Genomic DNA, 17,875 nt, shown 5'->3' with positions numbered 1-17,875 from the left:
GTGCAGGACACCAGAGTGTACAGAGGATTTGAAATTGGAAGTGATCACTATTTAGTCTTGAGCAGGATAAAATTGAATTTCATATTGAAAAGTATAACATGTAAGAAAGTTTTAAAGTGAATAAAAGTTCAGCAGCTCTCAAATGTGAACTGTAGACTAAAATACACAAAAATTATTGAAGAAAAAATGAAGAGTTTGAGAACAGGAACCAAACCTTGGAGATTCAGTGGCAAGCCTTGAAGAAAACCTGATTGATTCAGCCAGAGAGGCATGTGGTGAGGTAGTCTGCAATGATAGAAAAATCAGAACTCCAAGAACTGCCTCTTTAACGAACACAGGAAGTTAAAGAGGCACTGAAGTAAAAGAAGAAAGCATATCAAAAGTTCCTGGCAAATAAGTCAGCTTTTGCTTTTAGAGAATACAGAGACAGATGTAAGAAAGCAAAACACTGTGTAAAACTAGCTAAACAAAAGTCATGGGAGGACTTTGGCAAGAACATAGAAAATAAATATCAAGAAAGTGGTAAGATATTCTGGAGGTTGTTGAAGAAGCTTAGAAATTGAGGAAAGAGTACTGTAAAAGGAGTTAGAGATGATAAAGGTGACATGAAAACGGGAGAAATAGATATCCTTGAAGTATGGAGTAATAACTTTGAAAAATTGCCAAATGAAACAAGCAGTGATAGCACAGTGGTAAAAAACACTCAACAGCATACAGTCAGGAATACATATCCATACTTGAAGTAGAAAAAGCCATCAAAGTCTTCAAATGTGGAACGGCAGCAGGAGTAGATCATATTCGACTAGAAATGGCGAAGTATGGTGGTATAAAAGTCTTACAGTGGCTGCACTGCATAGTTCAGAAAGCCTGGACAGAGGGATGAATTCCCGATGATTTGAGTAGAGCTCTAATAGTACCCATATATAAAAAGGGAAATAAAACCGAATGTGAGAATTACAGAGGTATTTCCCTACCGAGTGTTCCTGGCAAGATCTATGCAAGTATACTTGAGAAATTGTTGAGAAGAATTGTGGAAGAAAAGCTTGGTGAAGAACACGCTGGATTCAGGCCAAATAGAGGCTGTCAGGATCAGATCTTCACTTTACGACAAATAGTTGAGAAAGCATGGGAATATAACAAAGATCTGTATTTAAGTTTTGTTGATCAGGAAAAGACATATGTCAAGGTGGCAAGAGAGAAGCTATTCAATATGCTACAGTTATATGGGGTCAATGGGGCATTATATCAAACAGTACTTTGTCTTTATTTGAGTTGTAAGTCAGCAGTTAGAATTGAATGAAGAATAGGAAGATGGTTTAATGTTAAAGCTGGTGTGAGACAAGGATGTACATTATCCCCTCTGTTATTCATTATCTATATGGATCATATTATGAAGGAAAGTGGTATTAAAGATGTTATCAGAATTGAAGATGTTAATGTCAGCTCTTTGCTTTATGCGGACGATGCTATATTTCTAAATAAATCCGCTACAAATTTGCAAGATTCCCTGACTAAATTGAATAACTGTTGTAATAGATATAGTATGAAGGTCAGTATTAAAAAGACAAAGACAATGAAAATAGGTAGAATTGTTGAAAATGTCAACTGTGTTGTGAACGGGGAACAAGTAAAAGATTTCAGCTACTTAGGCACGATTTTTACTGAAGATGGTAAATTAAATATGGAAATAGACAACAGAATCAAGAAAGCTGGTATGGTAGGAAGTCAATTGAATAAATTCATATGGAATAAGAGAGAAATGAGCAGGAATACTAAATTAGCTGTATACAAGACAGTGTTCAAACCAGTTTTGACTTATGGATCTGAGATATGGGTCAGAAGTAAAACACTTGACCAAAGACTAGAGACCACAGATATGAGAGTCCTGAGAAAGATTACAGGCATGAACAGATGGCATCAATGGCAATATCATATTAAAAACAAGGAATTACGAAAGAACTTGACATTGTCAGCATCCAGGAATGCGTTAGCAGAGCTAATCTCAGGTGGCATGGTCACTTAAACAGAATGGGCGAGGAAAGATTAGCAAAACAAATGTTCTCTGTCAGGTTGGCAGGAAAACAACCCAGAGGAAGATCAAGAAATAGGTGGATTGATACGGTACAAAGTACCTTAGACGATTGAAATATAAGATCTGATAGTGTTGGAGTCTTGACAAGTAACAGGCTGATTTGGAAGAAAATTGTAGATAGGAAGTTAGTAATGATGTAAATTTTTCATGTAGTACTATCATATCCTGTACACCCCTTGAGGGTACATGTCATTAATTTGATGATGATGATGGTGAATTAACTTATGAGAAGAATAGGTTTGTATTAAGTCATTTCAGAAAAGAATGATTATTTGAGTGAATAATGTAATCTTACTGCAAGAGAATGATCAGAGAAGGAAAGGTAGAACTTGGAGTATGAGCATCTAGACCATGTAGTGCTTTAAGTAAATTTTTCGTGTAACCTTGCATGACTAGATATTAAATATCCAAATAGATTTATTATAACACATGCTGAATAAGAAAGTTTTGATACGGAATCAATTTAGACATGGATGAAACTTTGACATCTGTTCATTTAAATATACTCTCCTTTCAAATTGTTTCAGGAGAAAAAATATAAAGAAATGAATACAATCATATTCCTTACAGAAAACAAAGGGGATTCTTTTGGATGAATAGATGGCTACGAACTTTAAAGTTCATCCAAGTCTAATCAATTATCAATATGAAGTCAGATGTATCACTCAGTCAGAGCATTTAGTGGTTATATTTAACATAAAGTTAGATGAAAATATGGACTTAACTTTTAGATCTAGCTAAAATTCATTTTTGTTTTGATATAGGAGACTCTTCTTTATTTTGAAACTAAAGTAAATTATGATTTATGAAAATAATCATTTTCATGATCCGTCATCATTATGTTTTCAAGATGGGAAATTATCAGATATTAATTTTTTATAATTAAATATATTTAGAAGTATAGTGAAAAAGAAAAATAAAGGAAAAAAAGTAATTTAATATGGTTGAAGCTGTCTGACTCTCAGAAGCAGATGGAAAATTTAACACCCCCACCATGAATAATTTAATATGGGTTGAAGCTGTCTGACTCTGAGAAGCAGATGGAAAATTTAACACCCCCACCATGAATTTACTGAATTTAAACCTTCAACCTGGGAGAGCCTATGTCTGATCATCATAACTCAGGGCTCCAGAAATACCTCTTAAATTTACTAGGCACAAAAAGTGTTACTCTCCCAAGTTATCAATCTACTTTACATAAACATTATAATAGATGATGTTTTAAGAAAGCTAAATGCTGTGATAACAAAACAAGGTAATACATTCTAATTCTAGTATACATTACATGTAATTATACAGAAATATGATCTCCTTTAATGCAGATTTAAAATGTGTGCCACAGCACAAATCAATTTGTATATTCTTTAGTTTATTGTTCATAATGAAGGGTGAATATATATATATATATATATATATATATATATATATATGTAATAAATTTTTTAACTTGGGGATATTGTATATTAGGATAACCAAGTTATTTTATAAACTTGGTTATTTTAACTCCTAATCCCAAGTATGCAAACAATTAAGTTTGAGCCTGAAACAAGGTTCAAGTCTAAAGATGATACAACACCAGGGCAACTCAGTGTAAAGGTGGGTAAAATAACTTGGTTATCCTAATATACAATATCCCCAAGTTAAAAAATTTATTACATCTATATCTCCTCCAGAGATTTTTATTAAAAATAAAAACACCTTGTTGCAACTTCTATAGGTAAAATTGATAAGGCTCCGTATTACTATAACCTTGGTATTTAGGGTCTAGCTACTCACTGAAGAGACCTCAAAAAAGGTTGAAACTGGTCTGGGTAGTGACCCCACCCATAATGCATTGCAGTATACATCTTCTAGTGAGATGTGCTTTACATTATGGGAAAATACTAAGAATAGTGATCAGAGCTTTACCCACCTTTACAATGAGTTGCCTTGGTGTTGTATCATCTTTAGACTTGAACTTTGTTTCAGACGCAAACTTAATTGTTTGCATACTTGGGATTAGGAGTTAAAATAACCAAGTTTATAAAATAACTTGGTTATCCTAATATATATATATATATTTTTTTCTTTAAATATAGATCTGATCCACACGCAAAAGGGCACAAGACCTATAGCACATTAGTGCTTGGGGGGGGGGTGCAAGAGGAATAGAAGAAAGGAAGAATCTGTTCACATTTTGCTTGAACAGCTGAGGGTTGTAATCTTGGAGGAAGGCAGAGTGTGTGGGTGGGGGGGGGGGGCTGTTCCAAAGGATAGAACTAGATGGGATATAAGGAGGAGGCAATGAAGTTGGTTCGGTGAGTTTTAAGATGAACTGTAAAAGGGTGTTGGCTAGCAGTGGCTTTTGTTTTAATGATTTTGGAGGAGAGTGGAAGGATAATAGTGCCCAATTCAGCAGAGTACTGTCCATAAAAGTATCAAGACAGAGAGAGAGAGAGAGAGAGAGAGAGAGATTGAAGTGGGTATGTGAGAGAGAGCGAGAGAGAGAGGGAGGGATCATTAATTAGCCAGATTGTCCTCTTAGGGATGATTTTGCCCCTAAATATGGGAGCAGTATTCCATGGATGGGCAGATTTGGGCTTTGTATAGCAGTTGTGAAGGTGTGAAGTAGTGTCTTGTGCGAAAAGGTACACCATGTTTTTTTTGTTTTTTTTTTGGTGTGTGGAAGTTGTAGTTGAAATGTGGTCATGCCAGGAAAGATCAGAGGTGCAGGTCAATCTGAGTAGAGAAATCTGATCGTGTTTGGATATCTTAGTATTACTGAAAGTAAGAGGGAGGGGATGTGAGCTCTTAATTGAGAGAGGAGTTTTGGTGGCATTGAAGCTTGCAAGGTAGGCCTTGTCCCACTGAGATATAGCTAGGAGATCTGAGTTCAGGTCGCTGGTTATGGTAGAATGAAGAAGGAATGGAGTGTACTGTCATCAGCAAAGCTATGGATAGGATTGAAAGTCTGAGTGAGTAGGTCATTTATATACAAGAGGAAGAGAGTGGGTGAAAGAACAGAACCCCAGGATACTCCTGCATTGGTGGGGAAATCTGAGGAGAATAAACTGTCCACCATGACACGTAGTGAGTGACATAGAAAGTTGGCAATCCAGTTGCAGAGTGAGAAAGCAGACCATAGGATGACAGTTTGTTAGGTAGACCCCCTCTGCCTAATCCAATCAAATGCCTTTGAAATGTCGAGGGCAAGTGTGTGAGTTTCTCCAAATTTCCCCATGGCTTGAGCCCAGAGGTTGGTGGTGAAAGCAAGATCAGCTGTAGATTGCGAGTGGCAGAATCCATACTGCTGGTCACTGATTAGTTGGTTGTTGATGACCTTCTCAGTAATCTTAGAGAGAACAGAAGTGACAGTTGTACAGTAGTTCATTGGTTGACTTTTATCACCTTTCTTTGGGATGGGCTGGATCTGGACCTGCTTCCATGTTGTAGGGTAGATGTCATTTGAATAGGATAGATTGAAGAGATAGAGGATAGGTGTTGGTTTTGGGGCACAATTTTTTAATACAATAGGTGGGATGCCATCAGGAATGGGTGCCTTGTTTGTGTTCAGGTTATTGAGTATTCTTCTGATTTCTTTTATATCAGAAGATTATGGGTGACATGGAGGGAGCCATTCTTGGTAGTGTGGAGGGAACTTTGCCTGGATAATCAATTCAGGAATTTGAAGAGAAAAATGATGCCAGTAAGTTGGCATTGGCTTTTAGATGAGGTAACTACAGTACCATCCAGATGTGCGAGTAGTGGAAACCTCGGTGGGTAGAAGTTGTGCCCAGTGATGGCCTTGGCATGGGGGCAGGAGGTAAGTTTGCAGCATTTGGCCATTTCAATATAAATTATTCACAAACAATAATTTAATAGGAAAGATAATTGCAGCAAGAAAGGAATGAATGTTGACATTCACTAGGTTACGTCTGTGTGTGTGTGTAGTGGATGAAGAGCATTTGTGTGCCACATGAATAACAGTATTCAAAAGCATTTTCATCATGTAAAATGTTCAAGTATTTAATTACACTAAGCTCGTGAGCTGTAAAAATAAGCTTAGGACAATGCATTATTACACTTGCACACATAATTTAGGGATAAAGGTGTTAGAAGAATAAGATGTATGGATATACTCTATTATTTAACTAATTTGCACCAATTTTAATTTTTGTGTTTATAATTACTGGTTTATTGTAACAAAAGCACAGTTAATTTTTTTTTTTTAAATAATAAATTATCTCTGATTGGCTACCAGTGGAGATTGAACTGCCCCACCCAGTCTCCAAAAAGTTAGATAGGGCTTAAAAACGGCCTCGCCTACTCCCTATATGGGGAACAAAAAGGCGTTAGCTGATTTTTTATTTTTTATTTATTATTTATTTTTTTTTTTTCTATTACATATGTTGGGCTTATGGTGTGTGTGTGTGTGTGTGTGTGTGTGTGTGTGTGTGTGTGTGTGTGTGTGTGTGTGTGTGTGTGTGTGTGCAAGGTTGATATTGAACTAAATGAATGCACTGATTTGATTCTAAAATTTATTTATTGGAAATGATAACCGTAATTTAAGTAAGTGATGTGATTAATGAAATGAAAAACTTTTTCTCGCATGCTTCAACTACATGAGATTTACTGTTTTCAAGTAAAGCACTAACTATAACACCATTATAGTTAGTGCTTTTCTTGTTTTTCTCACTTCATGACAAACGAAAACCAGAAGTGTGACTCATAGGTGGAGCATGTGCAGAGTGAAAGAAACATTTTAATACTGCCGTGACAGAAATGAGGGGAATTTTTGGAACTTGATAACAGATATTTATGGAGTCTTTTATATAGAAAGAAAAATGTTTACAAATTATCAATTGTTATGTTACAATAATGATGACAGGACAACTGTTGAGGGGAAGAAGATACTGCAGGTTGAGTCTTTGAGGACTGTTCATTTTTTTTATAGTTTTTCAAATAGAAAGAAAAATTAAGTTCAAAATCTTATACGAGATAAAAGGACAGAAGAAAATGAAGATGATTCGTTTGTGTTATGACTTTTAGAGAAAACTTGCAACTAAAATTGCAGTTGTTTAAAAGGCGACACTGCAGTATTCAAATTAAGGATTTCAGATCCAGATGTTTTATTTCCAGACAGCTGGAAATAACACTTCTTTAAAAAATTCGTTGGTAGCCACCTATGAACAAATAATGGCGAATGAATTTTGCTTTAAGAAAATTCATTCGCCACTTGTCTCTGGTAACTTGCCTGCGGTGAATGGATTTCTGCAGCCATTTAGTTTTCAAGTTCTATCCAGTTGTGCATGTTTGTTTAGTTTTTCTTCTTTGATTATATTTTCATTTAAAATTACTTTTTTGCTCTGATAATGTGTAGTTTGTGGATCTTATCTCATTTTGCTTGTTTTTATTCTTTCTTTATCTTGCTTATTTATTGTCCAAATTTTGCTACCATATAATAATAAAGATAATGCTAAATTATTGTATATATTTAAACATGCATCTTTTTGTACAAGGTTAGTATTACAAGTTCTGTTTATCAGACTTATAATCTACAAAAATTTTCAAATTTTTTAATTTGATGTACTTTTGTACTTCATTTGATATTTCACATCCAAGATAGTTAAAGGTGTTTATCTATTGTATTATTTTTTATTAATAGATATTTTCATTCCAAAGTGTTCTACGAGGGTACTCTGAAAAGTTCTTTGCCTCGACCATAGATGGCAACACTATCGGAAAGATTTTTTTTTTCTAAGTTGGTACATCTGTCTTAAGCATCCGTGTGAAATTGCAAGTCATTCTATCAAGTAGTTTGTTTTATACAGCTGTCTGAAGCAAAAGTGTTGTCTGTATCCCTTGAAATGGATAAAATCGAGTAGTGAACGGTTATAAAATTCTTTCTAAAAGAAGGTTTAATGCCAAAAGAAATTCATTCGAAGTTCATAAAAGTTTATGGGCACTCTTCTCCTTTGTTTTCGATAATTAAGAAATGGGCTGCTGAGTTTAAACGTGGCTGTACCAGCCTTGAAGATGATCCACTTGAAGGACGTCGAAAAAGTGTAACAACAACAAAATCATTGATCAAGTGCATGATATGGTATTGGATGACCGGTGAGTCATAGTACGTGAAATTGCTGAGACTATAGGCATTTGAAAAGAACGTGTAGGATATATTTTGCTTGAAGAATTGCAAATGAAAAAGCTTTGCACAAGATGAGTGCTGCACTTGCTCACAGCAGATCAAAAATGCACTCGCATGAAAATCTCTGAACAGTGCTTAGAGCGTTTTAACAAGAATAAGTTTGATTTTGTGCGTTGATTTATTACTATGGATGAGACTTGGATTCACCATTGCACACCAGAATCCAAACATCAGTCAAAACAGAAGCCAGTTATTCCACGCCAAAGAAGACAAAGTCGGTTCCATAAGCAGGAAAGGTCATTGCATCAGTGTTTTGGGATGCTGAAGGCATTTTGTTTATTAATTATCTTGAAAATGGTAAAACAATAACCGGGGAATATTATTCTGATATTTTAACCAGACTAGATGAAAAAATTTTTGTGAGAAAAGACCCAGTGTGCAGAAGAAAAAAATCATCTTTCATCAGGTCAGTGCACCTGTCCACAAAGGTGTTTTGTCAATGGGAAAATTAAGGGATCTGCACTATGAATTGTTGGAACATCCACCCTATTCCCCAGATTTGGCTCCCTCTGACTTCTGTCTCTTCCCAAAACTAAAACTTTTCTTTTAACCAGGAGGTGATTGCAGCTGTAGAGGGGTATTTTGCAGCTCTTACTGAGAACCACTACAGGGACGGGATAATGGTGCTGGAGCATCGCTGGAATAAATGTATTAGCCTTAAGGGAGATTATGTGGGAAAATAAAAATAATTTTTAAATTATAAATTCATTTTTTCATTGTTAGGCCGAGAACATTTCAGACCACCTTTGTACTCTTTGTAAATTATCTTCCTTATCTGATGTTATTAAGTGATCATCTGAAAATAATAGTATGTATGTATATATATATATATATATTTTATATTTATGGGAAATTTCTATACCCAGATTATTTCAAGTGCTGGAAACAGAGGGCATCCTTGCCTTATATGTGTGTTTATAGCTTAAATGCTGGGAGTACATCATGTTGGAGGTTTAAATGGAATATGTACTAGGAGAGGATTAAAAACTAATTTTACTGCTTCCATTATTTTGTCTTCCATATTCAGTTACTGAGACATTTCAGGGATTACAGATAACTCTTGTAACACGTGCACGCACACACAACGCAATATTAAATGAAACACGTGGGTGCCCCTTAAGTCCAATCTATAAGGTTCCTTCAATGGTTCTAATGGTAATCTTTCCTTCACTGTATATAGAAAAAAACACACAGGTGGATACATCTACAAACTTTCTCATTACCACCTCTCTCAACAATAGAGCTATAATATTTGTTCCAATGGACCCTCTCTTTCAACAGAACTCAACCACATACAAAATATACTAAATTTAGTTTAATCCTTTATCAAAGTGTGTGCAAACAAAGTTTGCGCCTGAAAATATCATCAGAACTGAGGTAAGGTAATACAACACCGGGCAACTCGCAGCAAAGGTGGATCAAGCTCCCAGCTCCTTGTCTCAGTATCTCCCATAATGCAAAGCACATCTCCTTGCGGACATGTATACTGCTATGCATTAAGGGAAGGGCCACTATCCATACCGGTTTCCACCTTTATTGAGGTCTCATCAGTGGGAGCGGCCCAGAGTGGAGATACTAAGGCAGAAGCAATAGGAGAGGTCATCCTTACCTATAGGAGTTGCCAAAAGTGTGCTTCTCTTATTATTAAATTACTCTGGATTTAGAGAAAGATGTTTGAAAGTTTATTTTTCCCTTGGTCAGACTGTAATAAATTTAGTTTAATCCTTTATCCAAGTGTGAGCAAACAAAGTTTGCGCCTGAAAATATCTTCAGGACTGAGGTAAGGTTGATCCACCTTTGCTGCGAGTTGCCCGGTGTGGTACTACCTTAACTCAGTCCTGAAGATATTTTCAGGTGCAAACTTTGTTTGCTCACACTTGGATAAAGGATTAAACTAAATTTATTATAGTCTAACCAAGTGAAAAATAAACTTTCAAACATACAAAATATCTTCCTTTCCAAAGGCTAGAGTGATTACAGAATTAAACAAAAATAATAATCAGTTCTTCTCCCATTCAGAAGGATTCAGAAATGCCATCATCATCCCCTACATCTGTGGCACATCAGGGAAAAAAAAAAAAAAGCCAGGTCTTTAAAATAAAAATATAACATCTACGCAGCTTTTAAGCCCCACCAAAAACTTGCTACCCTTATCCATTCTACCAAAGATCAGCTCCCTCCTCTCTCAGTGCCTGGAGTTTATAAACTACCCTGTTCCTGCAAGTTGGCTTACATCGGAACAGACAGGCAGATCAGCTACTGTCCATTTAGAAGAACACAAATTGTACATCTGCAATCACAACTAGTGTCAATCTGCCTTGCAGACCATGTAATGGATAAAACCTACAGGATCTCCTGGAAGAAAACCACAATGCTCCACCATAGGAAATTTAAAAAGGAAAGTCTGTTTGTCTGTTTTTAGTAGCACTCAGAAATCAACCTAATTTAAACAAATACAGATGCATAAAACTTCCCAAAATTTGGGAAACAACGATTTTCAGAGAGCCTACTTTACATCCTAGGTTGCCTCCAAATGCCCATAGAGGACGCACCACCTAGATGGGACTTGAGAGTTACCCATGAATTTCATTTAGTATTATGTTGTCTTTTGTATGTGTATTACAAGAGTCATTTGTAATTCCTGAAGATGTCTCAGTCATTGAGATGAAATAATGGAAGCATTAAAATTATTTTTTAATGCTTTCCTAGTGCTCTAAGTATTCCATTAAACCTCCAACATGATGACCTTGTCTTATACCTTTGGTTTATAGATTGTTTTCAAATTTTTTTCCATTGATTTTTTATTTCATTATCTTTTTATTATTATTATTATTATGGGTATCTCCATGGAGTCAGTAGACTCATCGCGGGAGACCCAAACTAGCAAAACAATATCTGTCATATCTCTTCTTGAATTCATTTACAGACGAAGAGCTCACAACTAAGTCAGGCAATGAATTCCACTCATTCACCACCCTCCAGGCAAAAAACCTTGTTCTGACACCTTTGTTAACCACACTCTTCTTTAATTTCCAGAGATGACCTCTTGTTCTTCCATCACTATCACACAGCTGAAACATTTCCCCTGCATCAATCCTATAAAAATCTTTTAGTAATTTGAATGTTTCTATCATATCCCCTCTTCTTCGCCTATCAACCAATCTCTGCAATCCACAAGCTCTCAATCTATCAATGTAGGGAGCATTTTTTATATCACTCACCAACTTGGTCACTCTTCTCTGAACCCTCTCCACAGCCTCCTCATCTCCAAGGAATCCAGGTGACCAGACCTGAGCACAGTAATCCAAATGTGGAAGTATCAATGCTTTATAAAGGGGAATAATAACCTCTTTATCTCTGGATGTCAGTGTGTTCCTCAACAACCAAGTAATCCTATGTGCAATCTTGGACACCTTAGCAATGTGTCCTCTGAACTTCATCTCCCTATCTACCAATACCCCTAAGTCCCTAGCCTCATCAATCTCTTGGAGTACCTTTCCATCGATGTAGTACACAGCTGGTAATCTTTTAATCCCAAAATGCATGACTTTACACTTTTCCACATTGAACTGACATCCATTTTCTTTTGCCCATTTTACCAGCTTATTTAAATCCTCCTGCAAACTTTCAACATCAGCTTGATTTTTTATTGCACTACACAACTTTGCATCATCAGCAAACAACTGAATATCTCCCTTTAAGCCATTTCCTATATCATTTATATACAAATTAAACAACATTGGCCCAAGCACAGAGCCCTGAGGCACACCACTGGTCACCTGCCTCATTCTGGACTCGGCTCCTCCATACACCACCTTATGGTATCTCTCCCTGAGCCATTCTCCTATCCATATCACCAATTTAATATCCATTCCCATCTGCTCCAATTTGCGTAACAGTGTTCTATGGGGTATCCTGTCAAAAGCCTTAGCAAAATCCAGAAGTACCACTGTGTAGCCAGTTCCTTTGTCCAACTCAGATGTTATTCTATTATGAATAGTTAATAGATTGCTAAGGCCTTTAACAAAACCATGTTGGCCTCTATAGAGTATATCATATCCTGATCCACCCATTCTTGAATTTTGTCTTTAACCAACTTTTCCAATACTTTTACCACTACTCCTGAATTATTTCATTATCTTTGTATATGTTCAATACTGCCTGTAATAAAATGGTAGGTATATTTATTCTTTCTAATATATCAATATATGTCTTTTTACTTTATCAAATGCCTTTTCATAATCTATAAACAGAAGGTGTTTCTAAATTAAGGTATCTTCTTTTCTTATAAGTAGTTTTAAACAAAATGCTGCATCCATTGTGGAGCATCCTTTTCTAAATTCATTTTGAAATTCTACTACTATTTTTTTTCACTCTATATTTAAAATTTTTTTATTAATGCTGCTTTATATTTTGTAACATGTATTGAATAATGTAATTCCTTCTTAATTAGCAGGTTTTCTTTTATATCCTCTTTTTTAAATATTGATATTACTATATTTGGTTTTTTGTTTGTTTATTTTTTTAATGCTAGTATTATCTGTCTAAAGATCTGCAAGGTAATACATGAATTCTTTTAAATCTACTTTATAACTTATATTTGCAGTTTCTTTTATATCCACATTCATATGCCTTTTCATAATCTATAAACAGAAGGTGTTTCTAAATTAAGGTATCTTCTTTTCTTATAAGTAGTTTTAAACAAAATGCTGCATCCATTGTGGGGCATCCTTTTCTAAATTCATTTTGAAATTCTACTACTATTTTTTTTCACTCTATATTTAAAATTTTTTTATTAATGCTGCTTTATATTTTGTAACATGTATTGAATAATGTAATTCCTTCTTAATTAGCAGGTTTTCTTTTATGTCCTCTTTTTTAAATATTGATATTACTATATTTGGTTTTTTGTTTGTTTATTTTTTTAATGCTAGTATTATCTGTCTAAAGATCTGCAAGGTAATACATGAATTCTTTTAAATCTACTTTATAACTTATATTTGCAGTTTCTTTTATATCCACATTCATGTCATATGCTCCACTATTTTATGGGCATTGGGGTCTTACATTGTATATGTAATTTTCTAGGTATGATATACATTTTTCCAACTTTCTCTATGGATGTTTTTGTTTCAGCTATTAGAGATCTTTTAAAGGCTAGATTTTTATATTCGATTATTGTTTTTATTTCACTGTCTCATACATGTAATTTTTTATTTTTATGGCTTTTTTTATCCAAATTTTGCAACTTTGGAACTTGATAAATGAAGTTTCTCATATAGGAAGAGAAATGTTTATTGGATATTCTGTGTTCCATTAGTGCAGTAATAATTTAATAACTCTTTCAAAAAATGGATACCAGCATATTCATTTTTAAGTGTTCGATAATGTTTCCTTAGAAATCCATTGTAGTGGAAGAAGAAAAATATTTGGAATTTTGAAAATGAATGTTTTTTTGAGTGAACTTTTTAGTAGGCATTTAAAAGAGAGTACACTAGACAGTGTTTGAATTTGAAGATTTTGTTGGTTTTCAGAACTGTTTCTGCTGAAGCAATAAACTGTTTCCTTCAAGAGAGGTTCAGATGCAGTTAAGAGACTTAATGTTATTTTTTATTATTTTTGGACCTAAAAAAACAGATACTTGATTTGTCTTCTTGATTATCTTCATAGATTTTAAGACAAGTTTCTATTATTGAAGTAAAGTTCAGAATATTGTATATTTTTTTAAAAATATATATTAGTAATTAAACTGTTTTTCATTATTGTAAATAGAGGTGTGAGGACTCAATTTACTTAATTATAATTGAAAGCAGGATTGAATTTTGAGAATACAAGAGAATTGTCATAGCAAAATACTTACACCCAGGATCTTACTTGTGTGCTTTAATTGCAGATAGTTTTAAAACTTATACAAATTATGTGAACTTTTTCTTCTTCGGGGAAATTCCAGTAACTGTTAAATTTTCTTTATTTAATTTTTATCATACTTCTGTTCTTTCATTCCAGTATATATAATTCATTATGTTCAAAGATTTAATAAATAAATAATAAATTAAACTTTTTGCAAATGATAGAAAGTTTGAAATTTTCATTCTAAACTTTCATATGATGCTGATTTAATTATCTCTTTCATATTATTTTATGCTTTCTCTATATCTTCTTTTCTTCTTTTTTTAAAAAAAAATAGTTGTTCCTCTGTTGGTATAAATTTCTTAAATTGTTTAGTAGTTTGCTTCCTATTTTGATTTTGTTTCTATATTATTATTATTATTATTTTTTTTGTATTTTTTTGTAATAAATAAAAGTATATACACCATATATACTTTTATTTATTATAAAATGTATTAAATTTTAAATTATTATATTATATAATCAATAAGCCATTGTCCATTTTTCTTTATTGTTGGTTCTCCAAATTTTTCTACATTATTATTAATTTTTTCCATTCCTATTCTGGCATTAAGATCTCCAGCTATAATTATATTATCTGTTTTATTTATTTTTTCATATATTCCCTGTAATTGTTTTTCCTTCTTCATGGGCATACTCTGCAGCAACTGTTAAATTCGCTTTATTCAATTTTAATCATACTTCTAATATTCTTTCATTCCAATATATGTATATATAATTGATTATTTTCAAATCTATTATTTTTGCTTTAATTGATTTATGGATCCAAATCATCTTCAACCTTTGCATGCATTTGTTATCCACTGTATATATGATATATTAGTTACTTCTTTTGTTCTTTGAGTTTCTTTTTGTTTCTGTAAGAATTGCAATTTTTGTGTTTTCCTTTTTTAAAATTTTATCTAATTCCTTTTCTTTATCATGCTATGCTTCTAATGTTCCATGTGGTATATTTTGCCACATCTTTCTTTTTTCAAAGTTTCTTAACCTTTTCCAATTTTAGATCTTTTACTATATTTGCCATCTAGTTTAGATTTCTTAATGATAGGTATCCTAGAAATGGGACTACCACTTTTAGTAGTGAAAATTAGTTTGAAAGGAAAGAGTTGCCCTGTTGCTTGAATTGCTCTGATAGCACTGGGAGAGAGGTAAAGTAGATGAAAGAAGAGGCCAATATACAGATATAATATACCAAATGTATATTGTAGGAAGTAAATAAAAACCCAAGATGATGATGATCATCATCATTTAGGGTTTTCTATACCTATACTCACCAGTGTGAGTATGGGTATAGAAAACCTGATATATTAATTTATGTATTACAGAAAGAGCAGAATCTGGATTACATATTTACCTGCAACTTAGATCTAAAGGTATCCTTTTTTTTTTTTTTCCTTCTATTTGGAGACCAAGAAAATATAAGACTGATAGAGATTTTGGTCTGAAAAATATTTCCAGTTTTTTTTTTTAATAAACAAATAAAAAAAATTCCAGCTTAATGGATTGTATTTTAAACTCAGCAGATCATCACACAGAATCTGTTACATTTAATAAATAATACCCCCCCCCCCCAGTCATTTCCAAGTTTATTTGCAGTAGGATCTACAATCATTTGTGAATGAGATTAAAAAAGAAGAAAAAAATCCCTTATTCACTTAAAAGTAGTGTAGTCAAAAATAATGAAACTATATATATATATATATATATATATTTTTTTTTTTTTTTTTTTTCACATAGTGTGTGCGCACGCGCACACTTGAAAAAAGATAACTCATTGGTGAACTGTGTCACCTTTTATGCTTTTAAGTGACTCCTATTTAGAAGCAAAACTCGCTGCACATCAGCTTTTATTTTATAATCCACCTGTGGATTCCCTCCATTTTTGAATGCTGTATCTAGATTAAAAATTCATTTATAATATTCCTTTTGATATTTAATATGCAATGTATATATTTTACAAGGATTTTGTAAAATTTTTATTTCTATTCTTGAATATCTATCTATATATATGTATAGTGTACCTGTTGTCCGGAAAGGAAGATAGCAGAAAAATAAAAGCTGCACATCAGCTTTTATTTTATAATCCACCTGTGGATTCTCTCCATTTTTGAGTGCTGTATCTAGATTAAAAATTCATTTATAATATTCCTTTTGATATTTAATATGCAATGTATATATATTACAAGGATTTTGTAAAATTTTTATTTCTATTCTTGAATATGTATCTATGTATATGTATAGTGTACCTATTGTCCAGAAAGGAAGACAGCAGAAAAATATGGTGTACCTTCCAGTTTCACTATGATGAGTGAACTTGGAGAAGCTTCAAGTGCCATTCTAGATAACAAAGTAAGTTAATTCACTTTATGTATTAATCCATTTATATGAATTTAATTTAGTTGGTAAAGTAAAACTTAATTTTCAGTCATACAAGGGGAAGCTATTACCACATTAGTACTCTATTCCTGAAGATATGTTCATTTCACCGATCATCAGTCTCTTTTACTTTCCTTTTTTTCTAGACCACCATCACTGGGATCCAATTCCCTGCTGCTGTGTTTGTCATGCAGTATGACCTGTGGACATCCAGATGGGGGGGGGGGGGGAGTTCCTGGTGGTCTGGCATCTGCTTCGGCAAGATGGGCAGTCCTGGATGACCCAACCAGAATCGATCAAGGGTCAACATCATTGACCCTTGCAGTAAGTCTCTCACCCCATAGTCCGGAGTCAGGATCCTAAGCTGGCTATAGTGTCCGGGGTAGCTCTGGTGTTCCACTCCAGAGTGCAGTCAGTGGGTGTCCATGCATACGGCACCAGAGCTCTCCATGGATGGAGAGCTCTGGTGCCGTACCAAAAACTCCTTGAGCATGAATTCTTTGTCCTCAAATGTTTCAGGGCCCTAACAAAGTTCCAACCAACTACTGATACTGTAGATACAGCATATGGTAATGGAAGTAAGAAACGAAAGATATGTGATGCTAATATAAATGTACCAGCTTTCTAATCATTCATGCAACAGGTGAAAAGCCAATAGGGAAGAAGTTACCCTACTTTATTCCAAAGGGTTTAGAAGGACTGGCAGGACCTCCTAAAACTGTTAAGAAATTGCGTTCTGGTGATATCCTTATGGAAACATTGTGTCAGCAACATTCCGAGAAATTACTGAGAGCAATGACAATGAGTGGAATACCAATTACAGTAACACCTCATAAAACTCTCAATTCCTGTAGAGGATTGATATTAGAATGAGATATCCTTGATGTTCTGAATGAGGTGATATGTTCACTTAAAGATCAGGGAGTGACGAGTGTGAGGCGCATCCTCATACGTTGGGATGCTTGCCTGGTTTTAACTAGGAACACCCTTCTTACTTTTGATACACCTAAGCCTCCAACATCTGTAAAAGCAGGATATCTCAGATGTTGTAAAACCTGTTTCTGGTTTTACAATAGTTAGGGCATGCCCATCTTTCTGACATTCTTTAAATGTCAGAAATATGGGCATGCCCTAACTACCTTTCGTGGTTCTGCTACCTGTATCCGATGTGGTAGTAAAGAGCTTGATAACAAATCTTGCTGTGCAAAAAAAGCTAAGTGTGTCAACTGTCAGGGTGATTGTACAGCTTACTCTCATGCATGTCAGAAGTGTAAAGATGAAAAAGAAATACAAAAAATGAAAACAGAGCA

General features: G+C 34.1%; 1 protein-coding gene across 2 annotated transcripts in view; it reads left to right on the top strand.

Annotated features, from left to right (window-relative positions):
- The window catches only part of LOC150105508 (PAT complex subunit CCDC47), a 300,186-nt gene that overhangs the window by 151,021 nt on the left and 131,290 nt on the right, over nucleotides 1-17,875 (top strand). For both annotated transcript variants that reach the window (XM_090394850.1, XM_090394851.1), the window contains exon 7: nucleotides 16,431-16,538. In XM_090394850.1, the coding sequence (XP_090250976.1) occupies nucleotides 16,431-16,538 (108 nt within the window). The remainder of the gene's footprint in view (nucleotides 1-16,430; nucleotides 16,539-17,875) is intronic.

Source organism: Typopeltis vanoorti, chromosome 6 (assembly GCF_054136105.1).
Source record: "Typopeltis vanoorti isolate ZY-2024b chromosome 6, IOZ_Tvanoo_1.0, whole genome shotgun sequence".
NCBI classification, from domain to species: Eukaryota; Metazoa; Arthropoda; class Arachnida; order Uropygi; family Thelyphonidae; genus Typopeltis; species Typopeltis vanoorti.
This window is presented reverse-complemented; position numbering and strand designations above follow the sequence as displayed.